The sequence below is a fragment of the Podarcis erhardii genome (assembly GCF_964252035.2).
Source record: "Podarcis erhardii genome assembly, chromosome: 16".
NCBI classification, from domain to species: Eukaryota; Metazoa; Chordata; class Lepidosauria; order Squamata; family Lacertidae; genus Podarcis; species Podarcis erhardii.
Genome location: NC_138514.1, coordinates 30,022,076 through 30,042,588, shown reverse-complemented (window position 1 = coordinate 30,042,588; position 20,513 = coordinate 30,022,076). Strand labels below are relative to the sequence as shown.

The window sequence follows — 20,513 nt, the reverse complement described above, 5'->3', positions numbered from 1 at the left end:
TCAATCTTGTGTCCTACATTTTATCAGACAGCAATTGTGTGCTCTGACACAAATTGTTGAGGAAGAGGATTGGGGACTTTTGCTTTTCCCCCTCGCACAATGCAGTTCACCTTCCTTTCTTACTTCGTATTTCCTACCTTACCTCACACCCCCAAACTGAATCATACAAACCAGTAGGGTTTTTTGGGGGGGAGGGGAGAAGATTGGGTGGGCGATCAAAATAAAATGAGGTGCTGCTACACCTGTCTTGATAAAACTGCCATGGGTGCTGGCACAAAATGGCCGCCATGAGCAGCAAAAAAAATACAACAGGACTTCATACAGGTGTATACTGTCACACACATTTAAAAAGTACTTGTGCAAACCTACCATCCTCTGGTAGATATTTCCACCTTTGATATGACCTTTCCTTTCTCAATGGCTTGTCTTCCTATCTGCTGCCCAGAACGTCCCCATACAGCCATCAGTTAGGAAAACAGACTTAGGAAGCGATCTTACACTGAGGCAAACAAGTGGTCCAAGAAGCTAAGTTCCTGGTTCCTCCCACTTCTCATGAGCAAAAGAACCAGTGGTCCATCTTCTTCAGCATCCACTTCTCTCAGTGGTCAGCCAGAAACCTACAGTAAAGCCACAAGCAGAACCTCAGGGCTACAGCCCTCTCTCCATTTGTGATTCCCAGCCATTTCCTGCAATCCAGAAGCATCACTGCCACTGACAGTGGAGGCACCCAGCACAGCCATCAGGGCTGGTAGCTGCTGGTTGCCTTGTTCTCCGTGACTTCCATTGCTATGGCTATTTAGGCATCCAGTTCTACTACTGTCCAAAAATATGGCTTTCGTCCTAGACACAACAAAGGGAGCTGGTGCTTCAGAACAGGACATTTCAATTTTCTGAAGCCAAGACTGTCAGAAAAAGAAGGCTTCGTCTCTGACAGCCTAACTGCTTTGCAATCACCCTAATTTGGCCCAAAGTGAGTTTCCAAGTGCCATAATGCATGTCTGGCAATCAACGAAGCAAATCTGGTTTAATTCCTAGGTTCACATTCGTGCTTGGTGTCACGTGGGAAAAGGAAGGTGTGGGGTGGTGAGAGGGAAGTGGCTTAGGGTGGGGGGGATGAGCAAAGAATATATTCATTCCATCCCAGTGAATAATAATAATAATAATAATAATAATGGCCTCGTTGTAATAAAACTAGCTTGACAGACTGAATCTGGAGTGACAGCTAATCTCAGGCTGCTTCCTGCTTGAATAAATCTTGTAATCTTCCCAAGAGGGAGCTGACAAAAAAAAAAAAAATCAAGTTTGATTATGCTAAAAAAACTGCATTTGGGCTCTTTAAAAAGTGTGTTTAAACAAAGATTGGCTGAGAGGTTGGCAAGAGGTTGTGTGGGGTGGGGGGCTTGCTGGGAATGTGACTTTGGCACTGCTAGGATTTTGACATTTGCTAACAGAGACTCCTCCCACCATTTGTGGCACTGCTAGGACAAGCCTGGAACTAGCTCACAGGCAGTGAACTGTGATAAAAGGTGGCAGGGATTTTACAAAGAAGCTTCTTAAAGCTTATGAAGGGGAGGAGCTGTGGCTATCCCAAGGCATCTTTGGATTACAGTGGTACCTCAGGTTAAGTACTTAATTCGTTCCGGAGGTCCATACTTAACCTGAAACTGTTCTTAACCTGAAGCACCACTTTAGCTAATGGGGCCTCCTGCTGCTGCCACGCCGCCGGAGCACGATATCTGTTCTCATCCTGAAGCAAAGTTCTTAACCTGAAGCACTATTTATGGGTTAGCAGAGTCTGTAACCTGAAGCGTATGTAACCTGAAGCATATGTAACCTGAGGTACCACTGTAACTATTCTGCCTATAGAGAAAAGCTCCTGTTGTTGTGGGACAGGCACTGAGGCTTCATGATCAAAGGTGCAAAACAACTGTCTGGATCCTGCTCAACCATGACAGAGTAAAGACCGCCCCAGAGGACATCACAGAAAACTCCACCATAGCCTGGGGACCATGAAGAACCCAATGAAGTCCTAAAGCAGCCAGAAGTACCAAGCTTCATGAGCATCTCAACTGGGAGCCTCTGACAAGGTCACTCTCACCACAACCTGAAGACATTTCTCCTGTGCTCCATGGCTTCTTACTTTGTGTCCTCCATGCACTGCTGGATGACTCAAGTCCTGTGCAAGGCATTTGGTTCCTCAGCAGTAGACGTCGTTGCATAAATTAGAGTGGATAGCTCAGTTGGTTAGAGTGTGGTGCTGATAACGCCAAGGTTGCAGGTTCGATCCCTGTATGGGTCAGCTGAATATTCCTACATTGGAGGGGGTTGGACTAGGTGATTCCTTCTAACTCTACAGTTCTAGGATTCTATGTCCAGACTCTGGTTCTGTGGGCCATGTTGGCATGGAAAATTCTTCTGGGGGCTGCTGTCCCTCAGTCTCAGACGCAGCGGCCATCTGATCTCCACCAATAGGATCAGAGGCCTGAACCTAGTCTGGCTCCTTACCTAGAGATTCTGCAGCAAGAGCATATGGTTGTTATTCATCATATACTGAATACTGAATAGTTCATTTATTTTTTATATATATTCTTGTTGCTTTTCATTGTAAATCACTTTTGAGTATTTTAAGAGAGAGAAAACAGGTCCAAATCTAATCACAAGAGTTTGCTGAACTTCCTTTACTTGGCCATTTCTTCATATGGGCTATTTAAATAGACCCTCTCAACTCTTTTTTTAATAAATATATATACACCAGGGGCACTGCTACTGCTGACAAACATTAAAATTAATTGACCCGGAGATAGGTTTTATTGTGCGAAGTGTATTTACGGGATAATGGTGGCCCATTATATATGCAGTTAACAGGGCACTGAATTTTCAAAGGCTCCTGGAGTATAAAAAATGAACATGTACAACATTTCAGATGAGCAAAGTTCACCATCATTACTTGAAGTGCCAGCCTGATTACCCGGTTTCCCAGCTCCATTTCTGATGAGCTGCACTAAGGTTTACAAATCCTTTAAAAAAGGCAAAAATCAATCAAAGAGTTGTCTCTCCAGGAAATCATGCCGAACACTCTTGCGGGCATGTATGATGCTGAGGTTACCATCCCACGTGTGCTTAAGTGGGATTATGTCATAGGACTGTAGAGTTGGAAGGGATCACAAATGTCATCTAGTCCAAACCCCTGCAATGCAGGAGTCACAGCTAAAGAATCCGTGACGGATGGCAATTCAACCTTTCTGTAAAAAACTCAAATGAAGGAGAGCCCACCATGTTCTGAGGGAGTCTGTTCCACTGTCAAACAGCTCTGACTGTCAGAAAGGTCTTCCTAATGTTTAGTCAGAATTTCCCTTCTCAAAATTGGATTGGGTCCTCCCCTCTGGAGCAGCAAAAAAAAACAACAAGTTGAAAACATGATAGCTAATTTCCCTTCAGAAACCAGACAGGCAGTCCTATTGACATCAGAGAGGCTTACATCGGAGTAGGCCCAGGCTGCACCTCTTTTTCAATAAACAACATACCAACACACATTTTGTGTTTGGGGAAGCCAAATATGAATGAAAATTCAATACACCTTGATGCCTATGGGTTAAACTGAATGAACACACACACACCCCACAACGTAAATTTCTTCTGCATGTTACAAAACTGCTAGAGTCTTAAAATGACTACAAAGAGAAGAGAAGATCTGCAGATCAGGCCAATATCCCATAGTGGCCAACCAGATGTCCTAAGCTCTATTCCCCCAACAGTGGTGTGATGCTAAATTTTGAAGTGATTGTCATGGTGCTTCCATGGCCATAACCCTCTCTATGTCTGCAAGAAGAGTCTAGAAATACAAGCATCTCTCTCTATATATATACATACACTAATGGCCAAAATTGTGGGAACCTTTTGGGGAAAGTGTATTTCCGAGGTTTGATGGCTTATAACACCTGATTGGCTCTCTAAACACTCATGCTCATTGGCTACATTCAAATGAAGAAATGCTACTGCATGTCAACCTAAGCAAGTTGTGCTTCCTTTTCCTGGTTATTTGACTATAACTTTTGATAGAATACAGGTAATTGAATAAACTTTGTTGCATTACATTCTTCATTAAATTATCTTTCCATTGATATATAATTTTATAGTATTACTAAAAAAAAAAAAGTGGTGTTATGAGTCATCAAACCTCAGAAATATACTTTTTCCAAAAAGTTTCCACAACTTTGGCCACTAGTGTAGTTTCCTGGGAGAGAGGTCCATTGAACTTTGCATTGCGTATTTCCAAGTGCCTAGATTCACCTTGTGAAGCTCAAACTAAAACTCTCCAGCCAACTGAAATGCAACTTTTAGCTTTTAATTCTTGCTAAAAGAATAATGCAAACTTGCTTGTAAGGAAGTACTACAGCATCAAAAGTCCCAGCATGAAGTAGGAATCCCATCAAAGGAAAGGAAAGATGTATCCACCCCCTCTGTTATTTTCCTCATGCTGCTATAATACAACCCCCATGGTTCCTGACCATTGACCATGTTGGCCAGGCCTGATGGGAGTTGGGCATCTGGCAGGTACCACATGATCTATGCCAGGCATAGGCAAACTCAGCCCTCCAGATGTTTTGGGACTACAACTCCCATCATCCCTAGCTGACAGGACCAGTGGTCAGGGATGATGGGAATTGTAGTCCCAAAACATCTGGAGGGTTGAGTTTGCCTATGCCTGGTCTATGCTAACCAGTCACAGAGACAAACTTAAAACCCTCATTATGACCTCATTCAAAGGAGGTCTGCCAATTGTTCTGGTGCTCTGACAAATGATGTCATCAATCCTGCTCTGGTCCATGCCAAAGGTCAGTGCAGTCCAGCATCGTGTTTCATATGAGGGCCAATCAAATGCTTTAAGGAAGTCCATGATGTGAGCTTGAAGACAGTAGACCGCCTCCACTTTTGTTCCCCCCAAACTGGGATTCTGTTGAACACTGGCGTTACAACTGCAGTGATTTTAGGGTGTGGAAATTTTCTAAGGTCAAGAGCAGAAAGTTATTCCTAAAACTGAGGGTTTTCTCTTCTCTTCTTCCTGAACCCAAACCTTGGAAGATCTGAGGTCAGTTGACTGGCCTTCAGATTTCAGTTTGATGTTTTCAGTCATTTGAATTTCGCTGAATTCAAAATCAGTGCAACCATTTCCTGCTGCAGCAATTTAACACGGGACGACATGAGCTTACAAGATGTTCTCGTGCAATGCTGTTCACCAAAGGTAATTACTGTGTAACAAAAAAACAACAACAAATAACTGGCATTCCATCATTAGCTGAGCTAAGGAAATTAAGGTCTGTTAACAATGATTTATGGTGCCAAGTGGTAGCTAACAAGAACCAGCCTCTGCAAAAGATATGCACAGACACAAGTTGAAAAGACACGGCAGTGTATTAACTGCAACACTTCCAAACAGCAAGTCACCAGGGTGCCTTTGTGCAAGCTCACTCATTTCAGAATGGATAAGAGTTTTCACATGAGCAAAATGCATTGAAGTGTTCAGCTTCTGGAGATAAGCGAAGTGTCTGCAACACCAGTTTGTCTTGTTTATTGTTATCGCTGATAACAGGAAAATGCCTTGCGAAGCTAAAACAGCCCCACTCTCTCCTTCCGCAGCAACCCCCCATGCCTAGATGTCTTGTTTCTACAGTCATATATATTCATATATTGATATACTTACTTGTCCAAAGATATACCAAAAAATGATACATTACAAAGTACTTTTTTATAATACACCTAAATACTTACTCTAAAAAAAGAACAGAGGCAAAAAGAATATTGTAAAAAAGGAAGGAAGGAAGGAAGATAAATCAAAGGAAGGGAAAAGGGAGAATAAAGAAAAATAAAATGATTTCTGGTTCTCTGCCCTGCAGCTAAATATAGTATTCACTCATTGACATCCAACCATTCTATCTTCTGTAAACCAATTTCCCCCCAGCTTCAAATCCAGATAATACAAGTTCATTTTCTTTTTCATGAAAAAAGTCCCAGTCCCGAATAAATGTCAATAATGATATTTCTCTAATTAAACACATTGACTTTGCCATTTCAGCCAAGTCCAACAGTTTTATCAGCCACTCCTCTATACTGGGTAAGGCTGCATCTTTGTGCATACAGCAATGTCTCCACTGTATTCATATATTAGAGCAATCTTCCATAGCCTTTGTTTCTTCAGTCTTAAAGCAACATGTCATATGCTCTGTTCCAGCAAGGAATTCAGACCTGCAATGAAATGTTGCAGCATGGAGTGCTCCTGTTCAGGTTCCCAACCAGTCCGTTCCATTCCCTCTCCTCTCACAAGTTTTCCATCCCTCCACCCTCAACAGTCAGACTGTTCCTTGCCTACTGAGCGTGCTTAGTCTTCACTGGACTGTTTGAGGTCCCAACCCTATGCAAGGATAGCCACGCCAAGAACTGAGATCTCAGCTATACATGACAGCAATTTGATTACGTAGAAGCAAAAATAAAATAAAATAAAATAAAATAAAATAAAATAAAATAAAATAAAATAAAATAAAATAAAATAAAATAAAATAAAATAAAATAAAATAAAATAAAATAAAATAAAATATGGTTTTGGACATTGTTCAGAATAAACAGAAGAGACTATATATTGAAATGAAGAAAATGTTTAAAAGACCAGAAGCTTTTCTTATACATACAATGGGGAAGGAAGTTCCAAAGAGGATGATCAAATTATTTATGTAGCTAGAATATTATATGCACAGAAATGGAAAGAAGAGAAGATTTCAACGAGGGAGTAGAGGTTCTCAATGGCAAAGCGGCCAGCGAAATTAAGAAATCAAAATGATGAACTTTTATAGAAGAATGGAGGCCTTTCGTAGACTATTTTTTTAAAAAAAAGAAATATTGCAGTCAAATGAAATTGTGGGCAGGATTTGAGATAAAAGCAGCGGAAGAAAAATGGCAAAACAGAGAAACTTTTTTTTGCAATAGATAAAGACATAATGCAGTAGAAAAAGTTTGAATAAAAACACTGTGGGTGGGAAGTCAACATATGAAACAATGTATTTGCTTTGATGGTTGTTGTGAAAATTTTACACACAGAGAGAGAGAAAGAGAGAGAGAGAGAGAATAAAATAATAAGCAGGAAGGATGACTTAAGGACCTTTCTGTTTCATTTTTCACATTTTTCCTGTTATTGTCAAGAGTAAAGCAACAACAACGGTTGCTGTGAGTTACCACAAAGGTAAAATTGACAGGGCATTGCTCTGTCTACTTTTGACATGCCCACTGGTGCCATGTGAACCCTGGAATGTGGCCACCAGGTTGAAAATGTTACCCCCATCCCTGCCTTCCTGGCTATCAGATTGTCCACACTGACCAATGGTCTGACTCAGCTTTCTAGGCTGCTACATATTTGAAAAGATGCAAATATGCTGCAGGAAAAGAAACAGGCGCAGAACACAGCAAAAAGTGTGGGAATCAAAACCAAAGAGGGAAGGCTAAAGCTGAAGCAATATTCACCCTGGAGGTGGCGCAATTTCCCTTTCAAAAGGGGGCATGGGAAATGTTGAGCTTTGGGGAGGAAGGATGGGAGAGAGAGTCCCATGGGCACTCCAGCCTGGGAGGTGTATTTATGTATTTATTTGCAGTATTTAAAGTTCACTCTTCATTGAACCTTTTCAATCCCGGAGCAGGGAACAAAAAGAAGCGAGGTAAATGAGCAAAATTACAACATAAAATAGTATTTCCAATTTAACAAAATATCGGGCCTCGAGGTCAGCAGGGCTGTCAGGTCGTGATGTGCAGGTGGATTTGCGGACCTCCTCAGTTCCGCTTCTCCTTACCAGCTGGCACAGTGTTCAAGTTCCTCCAGGGTCTTGGGAGGTGGGTTTGTGGAACCACTCCTTATATAGGGGTGTCTAGGCCGAAAGTCAGGGACGCGGGTGGCGCTGTGGGTTAAACCACAGAGCCTATAACTTGCCGATCAGAAGGTCGGCGGTTCGAATCCCCGTGATGGGGTGAGCTCCCGTTGCTCAGTCCCTGCTCCTGCCAACATAGCAGTTCGAAAGCATGTCAAAGTGCAAGTAGATAAATAGGTACCGCTCTGGCGGGAAGGTAAACAGCGTTTCTGTGCACTGCTCTGGTTCGGCAGAAGCGGCTCAGTCATCCTGGCTACATGACCAGCTGTACGCCGGCTCCCTCAGTCAATAAAGCGAGATGAGCACCGCAACCCCAGAGTCGGCCACGACTGGACCTAATGGTCAGGGGTCCCTTTATTCAATTATTATTGTATTGTATTGTATTGTATTGTATTGTATTGTATTGTATTGTATTGTATTGTATTGTATTGTATACCCCGCCCATCTGACTGAGTTGCCCCACATACATTAAAATATAATAAAACATTAAATCTTAAAAAAACAAAAAACAAAGGACCCTTCCCTATATAGGGCTGCATTGAGATGTCTTCTAAAGTTTGGAGAGTTGCTTTTCTCTTTGGCTCAGGAGTCATAGAACTCTGTACCCTCCAACATTTCCCCAATGAAAATAGGGACATCCTAACTGAAAGCAGGACATTCTGGGATCAAATCAGAAACTGGGGCTGCTTCTGTAAATCCAGGAGTGTCCTTGGAAAATAGGGACACTTGGAGGGGCAGAGAGAGAGAGAGAGAGAGAGAGAGAGAGCGCTCTAACTGAAAATCCCCAATGTGGTGCTTCCACTTTGGAAGCAAGAACAAGTAATTCAGAATTCTGAGACCCAGGGAAAACTAAGATGTGATTTCTGGAAGCATGCCTGGCTTACTTCAACACAACACACACACACAGTGTTGTGTCACTGTGTGAGAATGTGAAATGGTCCGTGCTTGGCCTGTTGTGTCTGAGAGTGCAAGCACAGCTTCCCCGCAGTTCCTGCTCTGAAAAGACGGCTGCTCTTCCTCGGGGGTCCCTGCCTTAACACAGCTGTCTCCTTGCTCCGCTCTCCAGGGAAGGGCTTCTGGAATGTCATGCAACAACGCACCATGCGGAGTCCCAGCGGCATCTGCAGCAACAGCGCAAACAGCTGTTGAACTCACAGCCTTTTAGGTCCGTCTTTACGAAGGCAGCCGTGAAAGCTGCGTCCTAAGGGAGTGTTTCTGCAACGTATGCTTCCCAGCTCTCGCCAGATTGGGTGCAGATTAAAGGCCTCCCCAGCTGAGAACTGGAGAGACAGATTGTTTGGTAGCTGATGAGCAAATGTCAAAACATCTCAACCACTCTCATCATCATCATCAACTCGCACCAACCTCACCTTCCAGAATTTGCAACTAAACAGCAATCCAATATGGGAATTCGCCAATATTAAAAATGAATGTTTGGATAAAATGACACTGCCTGAACTGTATATTTAAAGCTGAATTATGCCACTTTAAACTGCTATGGCTTCCCCTGAAAGAATCCTGCAAACTGTAGCTTGTTAAGCACGTTAAGAGTTATATGCACCTCAAAGTTCTAGCAACCCCCCCAAACTTCCTCTGATGAAAACAGGGGTGTCCTATTCTATTATTATTATTATTATTATTATTATTATTATTACTAGTAGTAGTATTAGTAGTAGTCAGGCATGGCCAAACTTGGCCCTCCAGATGTTTTGGGACTACAACTCCCATCATCCCTAGCTAACAGGACCAGTGGTCAGGGATGATGGGAATTGTAGTCCCAAAACATCTGGAGGGCCAAGTTTGACCATGCCTGGTAGTAGTAGTTGTAATAGTTGTAGTAGTATTTATACCCACCCATCTGACTGGGTCGCCCTAGCCACTCTACACCCAACATGTATAAAAACATAATACACTATTAAACGTTAAACAACTTCCCTCTACAGGGCTGCCTTCAGATGTCTTCTAAAGGTTGTATAGTTACTCATCTCCGTGGTTTGGGGGTTGCATAACTCCATACCCTCAACATTTCTCCGATGAAAATAGGGACATTGAGGGAAAGCAGAACATTCTAGGATCAAATCAGAAACTGGGACAGTTTGTTTTTATATATGTTGGAAGCCGCCCAGGTGGCTGGGGCAACCCAGTCAGACAGGTGAGGTGTAAATAATAAAATTATTATTATTAAGGAATAGGATGTCCCTGTTTTCATCGGAGGCTATGCATTTCATCTTGACAGGGGAAAAAATGAAATAAAAAATGATGCATTTGGCTGATTCATTTCTATACCATGCAGTTATAGTAGCAGTAAGCAGCAGCACCAACATGCTAAAGATAAAATGGCTCTGTACGAGATTCACTGTGTTTACTCTGCAGCAAATATTCCAGTCAGAAATATATGTTTCCTTCTTGACAGTAATGACTGCTTTCCCCCCCAAAAAAATCATGTTTGAATGCTAATGATACATGGATGCAAAAAATTCCAGTTTGCCTGCAATTGGATTACTATAGTCAGATAACAGATATTGTGAGAGTTTCTGTGCAACTTATAAGTACTCACTCATTCTTCCAGATATTTGATTCGCCCTCCTCCCCACCATTTTCTTCTTATTTTGTCTAGCGCAGGCCTAAGTTCCATCTGGCTGATGCAAGAGCCACCATTCATAGAGTGATAATCTTACCTTCTCCGAAGTATTTTCTTCTTCAAAGAAAATTAAATGGCAAAAGCCCGGATAGGTTATTTATTCATACACTTACATCCTGATGGAGACACTCAAGTAGCAGAGCCACAGAAACTATAGCAGGAGCTAAAATTATGTAAAACCATCACAAATAACTCCCCTAGCCCCATAACGAAATACACATTGAAACACTGGTGTCTTGGCCTGACACAAAGGCTGCATTCACATAGCAGTTCATTCTGTTTCCCTGACGTTTCCCTATCTGTCAATATCTGCATTATATTTGAGCTCTCAGCTCTCACCTGTGTCTCCCAGAAGCTGTCAGCAAGTGACGGGGGCCAAACCCCAGGAAATGGCTTTGATTGGCTGGCTAAACCAGGCGAGGGTAGACTATGGGTCTCAAACCTTCAGGGAGTTAGGGACTTCCCCTGCGTGTGAAGACAGGCTCCGGCAGATTGAGGGTCAATGGCAGATTGAGGGTCCAATTGTGGGTCCAATGGTCAAGAAGGCGGTTACTGCATGTGCTATAGAGAGAAGTGAGGGGCAGATGGGGCTCGTCAACCTGGGAAGGTAGGGGATGGAAAACTTAGATTCTAAACCTCTGCTGCCTTGCATGATATCTTCAGGAGAAGAGAGTGGAGTCCCTGAGACCATTGCATGGCCCCATGTATGCCTCCTTCCAGCAACTCCTGCAGCTAAGCTGGTGCCAAATGTATTGGTCTCCTTTTCTTTGGACCACGTCAGCAAGGCAAAGAGTAGGGTCTTGTTGCCTGGGCAGTCCAGGACCTTTATACATACTGCTGAGAGATCACTTGGGTGCTTCTAATGCGGGAGGCAGCAATTATGAGTTACCAGTCTCTGCAGCCGCAGCAGACACTATGATTCTCCAGAAGTTTGGCTTCACCCCCGGAGGCACACTCCATTGTCTCTCGAGACAGACGGGTGCTGACAACAACATAAATTAAAAGCCACTTCCTGAATATGGCACAAATTTAGTGCTCATTTCTGTGTTGTTTTGCTTCCAGAAAAATAGACATTTGCAGATGACCTGCAAATGAGTGCCAGACTTGCATTATATTCCACTCTGTTTCTGGAAATGGCTTTTATATAATGTGAAAAGCAATGACAAACCTAGACAGCATCTTAAAAAGCAGAGACATCACCTTGCCAACAAAGATCCATATAGTTAAAACTATGGTTTTCCCAGTAGTGATGTATGGAAGTGAGAGCTGGACCATAAAGAAGGCTGATCGCTTTGATGCTTTTGAATTATGAGAATTGATGCTTTTGAATTGATGCTTTTGAATTGATGCTTTTGAATTATGGTGTTGGAGGAGACTCTTGAGAGTCCCATGGACTGCAAGAAGATCAAACCTATCCACTCTTAAGGAAGTCAGCCCTGAGTGCTCACTGGAAGGACAGATCGTGAAGCTGAGGCTCCAATACTTTGGCCACCTCATGAGAAGAGAAGACTCCCTAGAAAAGACCCTGATGTTGGGAAAGATTGAGGGCTCAAGGAGAAGGGGACGACAGAGGACGAGATGGTTGGATAGTGTTCTCGAAGCTACCAGCATGAGTTTGACCAAACTGCGGAAGGCAGTGGAAGACAGGAGTGCCTGGGGTGCTCTGGTCCATGGGGTCATGAAGAGTCGGATAAAACTAAACGACTGAACAACAACAACAACAATAATGTGAAATTTCAGATATCTGAAAGTTCAGATATAATGCAGAAAGTAAGTCATAGAAATGTCAGGAAAACAGAATAAACTCCCATGTGAATGCAGCCTAAGCTATATACACATATCGCCTTTGAAATGCACAAGGGGCTGTTTCTTCGCTGTGCATTTTAGCACATAGTGATTTACACTTTGTACATATATTTGCGTAATCACAACATCAAAAGCAGCAGCTACTATCCGGGTTGTCTAAACACACACGAGGGCATGTTTCCAAACTAATACACAATAGTGATCGTCATTCTCCTCCCCTCAATTGGTGTTACCACAGACTTAAAAAAAAAAAAAAATGCCTACCCACACTTGTGTATATCACAGCCTTTCAAAAGAGAGAGGCTGAAAAATGGTGTGTTGATATACTGACGCCAGCTTAGGTTCCATGGTGGAAGAAAGCTGAGGGAGAAATGCAAAATAAATAAAATAAAATAAATGAAGGCATTATCAGCACACCTATAAAGAAGACTCGAGAGGCAAAGTCGATGGTAAAAGAGTTATATTTATTAAATATAACAAATTAGGGGATCCGCGTAGCCCGAATAAACAGGTTAGCCAAATCACTGGAGTCCAGGCAGGTGAGTTATCCAATAAGAAATGATGGAATCCTTTTTTTAATCTCCCGGGCATGTTTACAGCTGCAAAATGTGGCCACACAGCAAGGAGTTAGAAAGAATTTCTCCCTCCTTGCTATGTGACCCTTGGATATGTGAACCTGACATGCACACTGTGGCCCCACTGTCAAGCGTTCACGGACTCCCCACACCGAATTCCTACTCGGCCCCCAAATAGGGGACTAGCAAAGCCCACAGTGTAAAGTGGGGGGAGGTGGGTGCTACAAAGAAGAAGGATGAGTGGGGGCACAGCCAGCTTAAGGAGGCTGGCAAGCAGCTCTTTCTTATTAGGGGTCAGGGACTGGGCAGAGGAGGAATGGTGGAGAACGTCTCTCCATCCTGACCCTTCCAGGGAGGAGGAAGAGGAAGAGGAAGACCGTATAGATTTATAACAAGGGTTTGAGGGAGGTCGCAGCTCAGAGGCAGATGAGGGGGAAAGTTGGGAAATTATGGGAGAGCCAAAAGAACACCCAAGCTGACACATTGTCATTAGAAAGCATCCCAGACCCCAGCGAGCCTTAAAAGTAGGAGAGCGAAGAGCTCAAAGACAGAGGGCATGTAACAGCACACGTAGAGGAGATGATGAGAATGAGGAATAAGGAAGTGGGAGAGAAGGGGGTGGAGATTCACTCAGGGTGCCATTATCCAAGAGGCTGGGTTCTATAGCCTCTCTCTGTAAAGATTGAAATAAAAAAGGACTGTAAGAAACCTTTCCTTGTCTTTATACTTTCTTAGACAACCAGCCGGGAGCTGCTGACAGCGTCCCGACATTTGGTTTATAAGTCCATGTGCCTGAAACAGGACCTTGGTTGGAAGAATCTACTCCAGGCTTCTTCTCAGAGGAAGAGGCGAGTGGTAGCTGACCCCCATGGTGGAAGCAGATAGTGCAAATAGATTTAAGCATGTGCAAAGCTCTCCTAGTAAAATCAATAGGACTTCTAAGTCTTAAAATTGTGACTGGGTTATGTTGGGTGTGCATATATTCAGATGTGCACAGGGAAGCCAGTGTGGTGGAGCCCAGTGCAAACAGTGATGGGCAGACTTTTTTCACCTTGCATTTGGAATTGGATGATTATATATGGCAATGCCACACATACTAAATTTGAGATTTTAAAATTAGGGAGAAATTTGATTTGGGTTGCATTTGAAGCCCAAACTACCAAATCCACCCTTTCTGAAATCATGGGGGAACCAAAATGCAGCTAGCCTTCAAAATTTGCACTTATCCAAATTTTGCAATGCAGTTCGCCAACCAAGCGATGGCTAGATTAGGGTGTAATGTGCATAAAAATGAAAATACCATTCTAGGAAATGTTTTTATTATGAGAAATTCACACTAAAATGATGGGGGGGGGGGTTTAATGCAGATGACAAAATGTAGAGAACTGAATTTAAGATTCAAAGTATGAGAAACTAAGAGTACTGAAACTGACAGTTCCGTTTATCTCTAGCTGAAGCTGAAAATAAAGTTGGAGGGGAAAGGAGGCTCACTTCATAATACACCTGAATATTGGGAACCCAAAATGGCACTGTGAATTTTGGTGATGCTGCACCACCCATTTCAAGGCACCATGATCTCCCAAGAGTGAAGATGTGAATTCCTATGGGGGAAGGGAAGGAAGGAGTAGGGAGGAGAGATGGATAGATAGAAAGAACCAGCCTGCCTGCGCTCACACAAAGTGGCCCATGCTTTGGGAACGGCAGCAGGGGTGGGAAAAGAAAAGACAGTGCCACGTTGTTAGCACACAGCCTGTCTGTTATTGACAGCTTGAGCGGTCTGCAGATTTCGTGACAGCTGCAGCTATTGACACCTCATCTTGTTTTCAGGAGGTGTGCACCATGCCCAGGATGCTAAAAAAAGTTTATTTTCCTCAGTAACTGATGACAGACGGATGGATGGCTGTTGGTGGAAGAGGTGTTGTTGTGAAGGAGACGAACGGTACAGAGGGAGTCAGTCTAAACGAGGCTGTTGACATTTTGGCAAAAACTAAGGCGGGATGACTAGGAAGCCAGTTAAGAGTCTACAGGTAGGTCCCATTGGTTGAAGTGAATGAGTAAATAAGTGGATAGCTAAGCCCATGGGTAGAAAACCTGTGGTCCTCAGGATGTAATTGGTTGCGGGAGTTGGGCATGTTTAGCCCGAAGAAGAGACGACTGAGATATAATAGCCATTTCCAAATATCTAAAGGACTGTCACATGGAAGTTTGAGCAGGCTTGTTTTCTGCTACTCTAGAGGGTAGGACCTAAACCAATTGATTCAAATTACAACAAAGGAGATTCCAACTAAACTTTCTGAGAGTAAGAGATGTTTGATAGTGGAACAGACTCCATCGGGAGGGAGTTTTTAAAGCAGAGGTTGGGAGGCCATCTGTCAGGGATTCTTTAGCTATGCATTACGGGTGGGGCTGTTAGACTAGATGACTTTTGGGATCCCTTCCATCTTTACAGTTCTATGATTTTATGATTCTGTCTCCATTCAGTCCCAGCAAACATGGCTGGTGCCCATGGCTGATGGGAGCTGTAATCTTGCAACATTTGGAGTGCCACAGGTTCCTCACCCCGGCTTAGCCAGTGGATGGTAAGGAAGGGGCGTAGCTCAGTGGTAGGACATCTGCCTGGCATGCACAAAGTCCCAGGCATATTCAGGTATGGCTGGAAGAGACTCCTAGAGTCAAAACCTTGGGAGCCCACCACCAATCAGCATAGACGGTACTGAGCTAAATGGACTAATAATCTGATTCAGTAGAAGGCAGCTTCTTCTGTTCCTAGGTCTGAGGCTGATCCTTGCAGAGGAAGAAATAAAAACAAGTTCCCAGTACATGATATCTTGATACCCCCTTTGTTCCTAAGATTGCTTGTCTCCCACCTGGTTCTCATATTAGAACAAGTTAGAAGATTGAAGGTTAGAAGCTAGTGTCATCCAATGAACATAAACTGGGCAGGTGGACTCTACATGGACAAAAGGCTTCAGAAAGAGTTTCAACAGAGTTTTACTTACACACTACATAAACCTAAAGCTATGCCTGGTTTCCTGGCTTTGCCTTCCTCTACAGCAGGCATGACCAACTTCAAGTAGGCTGTGATCTACTATACAGTATCAAAACCTGGCAGTGATCTACCACACTCTCCCATTGTCATTCTTCAACTTCTTCACTTTAGGGGTGAGGGGTAAGGCGTTGTTGGTGGCCAGGAAAAAACCCTTTCTTTCCTTAGCATAGATTCACGGTTGATTCCATCGCCTTCTTCTATGTATCACCAAAACGGAGGCAACAGCTGATTAAGCCACAAGCTGCTCTGTATGGAGGAGGAAGAAAAGGCACTCTCCTTTTATCCAGTCTTGTCCCAAATGCGGAACATCGACATCCCCGCACCGCATTTTCCTTTCCTCTTACATTGGACATGCCTGCTCTACAGTACTGTTGCAACAGCACTGAAAGGCAGAGGAGTGCAGTGGTTATAGTGCTGGAGTAGAAGACCTAGGCCCTACCCCTCAGCCATGAAGCTCACTGCTTAACTTTGGGTCACTCTCCCTTCTAAAACAAAGTTTTTTAAAAGAGAAAACACTGACAACATCCAATGAACAACAGGAAGCATGCTCCCAAAATCTTTTTACTCCTCTCCCACTTTCAACATCCGCAAATGAGGGGTGGGGTGTGGGTAAAATGGAGGAGAAGCATTTCACAAGAGCCCTAGAAATGGCCTCAGGCGGAGTGCTTGGTCCTTGGTTTTGTATCGATAGGGAGCAAAACTCTTGCTTTCCGCTACACAGGAGATGAGGTGGGTGCTGCTGGGATCACCTAATCCAGTTCCAAGGGTTTGCATACCCCACCCCCAAAATGTGCACATGTATATATGACAGCAAGGAAAGTTCTAAATATTCCCCTTTGAGAAGACACTGCCAACAACCGACAAAGGTTTCACTGATATACCCACGCTGCTGACATTTTTGAAAAGCGAGACTTCATAATAATATCATTTCACATTTGTATTTTTCAGGACTCCAAGAATACAATAGCCACGTTCTCCAGAACTGAATGCCCAGTGTACCATTTTGGTATATTGTCCCAACACAGAGAGACACACACACAGACGCAGCCTGCTGTTGCATTCCACATCTGGTATACATTGCAAACCAAGGCAAAATCACACATTTTTTAATGCATACATTTTTTAAAAAATAAAAAGAGTGAGTTTGGGGGAAGCTGGTGGGGGTGGGGGAAAACTGACTTAAACCAAAATTCTGTTAAGCATAAAAAACCCCAAAACTACCGCCATCAACACACTTGACAATTATAACCAAAGCATCTTATTTGAGCTATGGCAGCTTTGGCTAGTACAAAAATAGCAGAGTCAAAACATTATAAAGAGTAATGCAGTTAAACGAAACAAGACCATAAAGAAGCCATCCTTGTGCCCTCAGGAAATTTTGGGGGAAATGAAATGAATGTCTCGGGTTCCAGCTGGGTCAGGAAGAGCAAGCTGGTTTGAGGGGTAAGCTAGACAATATGCCAGAGATACTCTTGGCAGTAAAACAGGGAGCAAAAAACCAACAACAACAAACAGGTAAGTAGGGGCAGAGCTGGAGACAAAATGGTGCAGAGACACAGGCTGAAAAGTATAGACATTTGGGTAGAGGTATAAGAAAGGTGGTGTGTGGTTCTGAGGGAAAACAGCAAGGAACCTGGGCAGTGGTGGGCCAGGCAATAGAGGGGGCACAGACCCCCCCAAAAAGAGTTTGGGAGACTGAATTCACAAGTGTTAGGAAGGTTGCAGCCCTGCTGTTCTACCACCATGTATCTGCAGGTACTTAAACAGTTGACCAAAATCCATCAGCTTCACATTCCATTCCATTAATTTTATTTCAGTTCTGTCGAGCATCAGAGAGGTAAACAAGATCAATCGCAGATACGTAAATACCCCACCCCCACCCCCAGGGTCTCACAGAAGGCTCAATGAAAGAATATGTGGCTATATTTATGGCATTGGTGATTTGACTCAGAATTTGTGTATAGACATCTACGCCTTTCCAAAACATCCATCTAAAAAGTCGAAATCCACTTACGAAGTAGCCTGTTCCCAAGCTGGATGGGGCTGAGCTCTGGAAGAGAAAACAAAATAGATACATCAGAGACCTCTCTCCTCCTCCTCTTCTTCTTCTTCTTCTTCTTCTTCTTCTTCTTCTTCTTCTTCTTCTTCTTCTTCTTCTTCTTCTTCTTCAACCTGCATCTTTCATCACCAGCTCTTTTTAAATAAATAAATCAAGTTTCTCATCAACACAACACTGTTTGTCCCTTGTCATCCACTAGTGAAACAAACACACTTCCGTTCCCTTACTCTTTCCTCCACCCCCTTTTTTTTACATTTCCCAACAGCTCGCCAACAGTAACGTGCTATTTACTGAAAATCCAGACTCCAGCGGTGGGTGTAATTGCCAATTTATTTGACAGGCAGCTGGGTAATGAATTAATGATGGCATTTCGGCCTATGCTGAGACTAAATAGACACACATCAACCAACCTCCATGACATGCTGGCATCCGATGCCCTGGACTCCAGCTACTTAGCTTTGTGGCAGGGAAGGGGCGGGCAGGAGAGGAGAGCGAGTGGGAGATGGGGGTGGCTGAGAATCCCTAGACGAACAGCATTCAAAGGGAAATGACCCTGTGGGTTTGGATGAATGGATGTCACTTTTTTTTCTTTATTTTCCCTTGCAACATATGAGTTTGCTTGTCAACTTATTCCCCAATGTTAGCTCAGTTGGTTTTCCTAGGCTCCATCTGCACATTTTAAGCACTATCACACCACTTTAAACCATCACAGCAGCCCCCCCAAGAATCCTGGGAGTTGTAGTTCATTAAGGGTGCCAAGAGTTGTTAGGAGACAATTTGAATCTACCGTGCAAAATCTGTGTGCACAACTTCAACATCTGGGGGGAAAGCTTGAAAACTTAAAATGAGCATGAGTTGGCATGAGTTCTCTCCCTTATTAGAGAAAGACCATCAATGGTCCATTCTGCAGGTGAACTCACAAAATAGGCTTCTGCATATTTGGTTGGGGCTGCACTGTCAATCCCCAGGAGAACAGCAAGAGTCGAAAGCTGTTTTTCTCAGTTTTGTTTCATTTTATTAATGTATTTGTTAAAGTTACAGTGGTACCTCGGTTCTCAGACATAATCCATGCCAGAAGACCGTTCGACTTCTGAAACGTTTGAAAACCAAGGCACAAAGGGCTGGCTGCAAGTTCAGTTGGAAAAATTGGAAAACACACAGTGGAAGCTGTTTGACCTCCGAGGCGCATTCAAAAATGGAAGCACTACTTCTGGGTTTTCAGCATTCGAAAACCGAAATGTTTGGCTTCTGAGACGCTCGAAAACTGAGGTACCACTGTATAGCCTACTTTTTCTCCAAAGGGCTCAAATGGTTCTCCTCCCTCTCCATTTTGCCCTTTCAACAACTCTGTGAGGTGGGGTAGACTAAGAGACAATGACTGGTCCAAGGTCACCCAGTGAGCTTCAAGGCTGAGTGTGGATCAGAACCCCAGTTTCAGAGGTCTTAGTCCAACACTCTAACCACTACATCATGCTTGTGTTTTAGGTCCACAGCTATGGTCAATGAACAATATGAACATAAAGCCAATCTTGTTGCTTTAAGTCATTTCCCCCCAAACTTGGGTCTCCAGCTGTTTTGGACTACAGTCCCCATAATCCCTGATCACTGGTCTTGCTAGCTAGGGATGATGGGAGTTGTAGTCCAAAAACAGCTGAAGACTCGAGTTTGGGAAATACTGCTATAAGTCATCATAAATACATTACTAGAATTTAGATGAACTTGTATTACATTTTGTGGCAACAAACACAAGAATCCATTTGTTACAAACTATAATAATACTGTTGTAGCTTATTCTTAATTTTCAGCTAGTGAGTTGTTCTTGATTTCTTCCCCTTGGTGAAGAATTGGTGGCAAGAAAAGTAAACAATTGTTACAGCAGTTCTGTGAACATTTTTGGATGTACTGAGGTTGTGGTACAGCTGCAAAAATAAGAGTTAAATGAAAACAGTTGATAATTTTGTCTTAAAAGGCCTGCAGACTACAATCATACCTCAGAAGTTGAACAGAATCCATTCCAGAAGTCCATTCGACTTCCAAAGCGCAGCTTCTGATTGGTTGCAGGAAGCAGCCAATCAGAAAAATCGGATTTTCAGCCAATCGGAAGCCGCAGGAACCTTGTCAGACATTCGGCTTCCGAAAGAACATTCAAATACTGGAACATTCACTTCTGGTTTTCAATCGTTTGGGAGCTGAAACGCTTGACTCCCAATGTGTTCAGGAGCCGAGGTATGACTGTATTTATTATTATTATTATTATTATTATTATTATTATTATTATTACTATTATTACTATTATTACTATTATTACTATTATTACTATTATTACTATTATTACTATTATTACTATTATTACTATTCCCCACCCATCTGGCTGCCCACTCTGGGCAGCTTACAGTACATATAAAAACATAGTAAACCCAAAAACATTAAAAATGTCCCAATGCAGATGTTTTCTAAAAGTCAGATAGCTGTTTAT

At 43.0% G+C, this 20,513-nt stretch overlaps 1 protein-coding gene across 10 annotated transcripts in view; it reads right to left on the bottom strand.

The window, feature by feature from the left end:
* The window catches only part of AUTS2 (activator of transcription and developmental regulator AUTS2), a 690,192-nt gene that overhangs the window by 416,720 nt on the left and 252,959 nt on the right, over positions 1-20,513 (bottom strand). For all 10 annotated transcript variants that reach the window (XM_081843448.1, XM_081843455.1, XM_081843450.1 and 7 more), the window contains one exon: positions 17,993-18,028. In XM_081843448.1, coding sequence (XP_081699574.1) covers positions 17,993-18,028 — 36 coding nt within the window. The remainder of the gene's footprint in view (positions 1-17,992; positions 18,029-20,513) is intronic.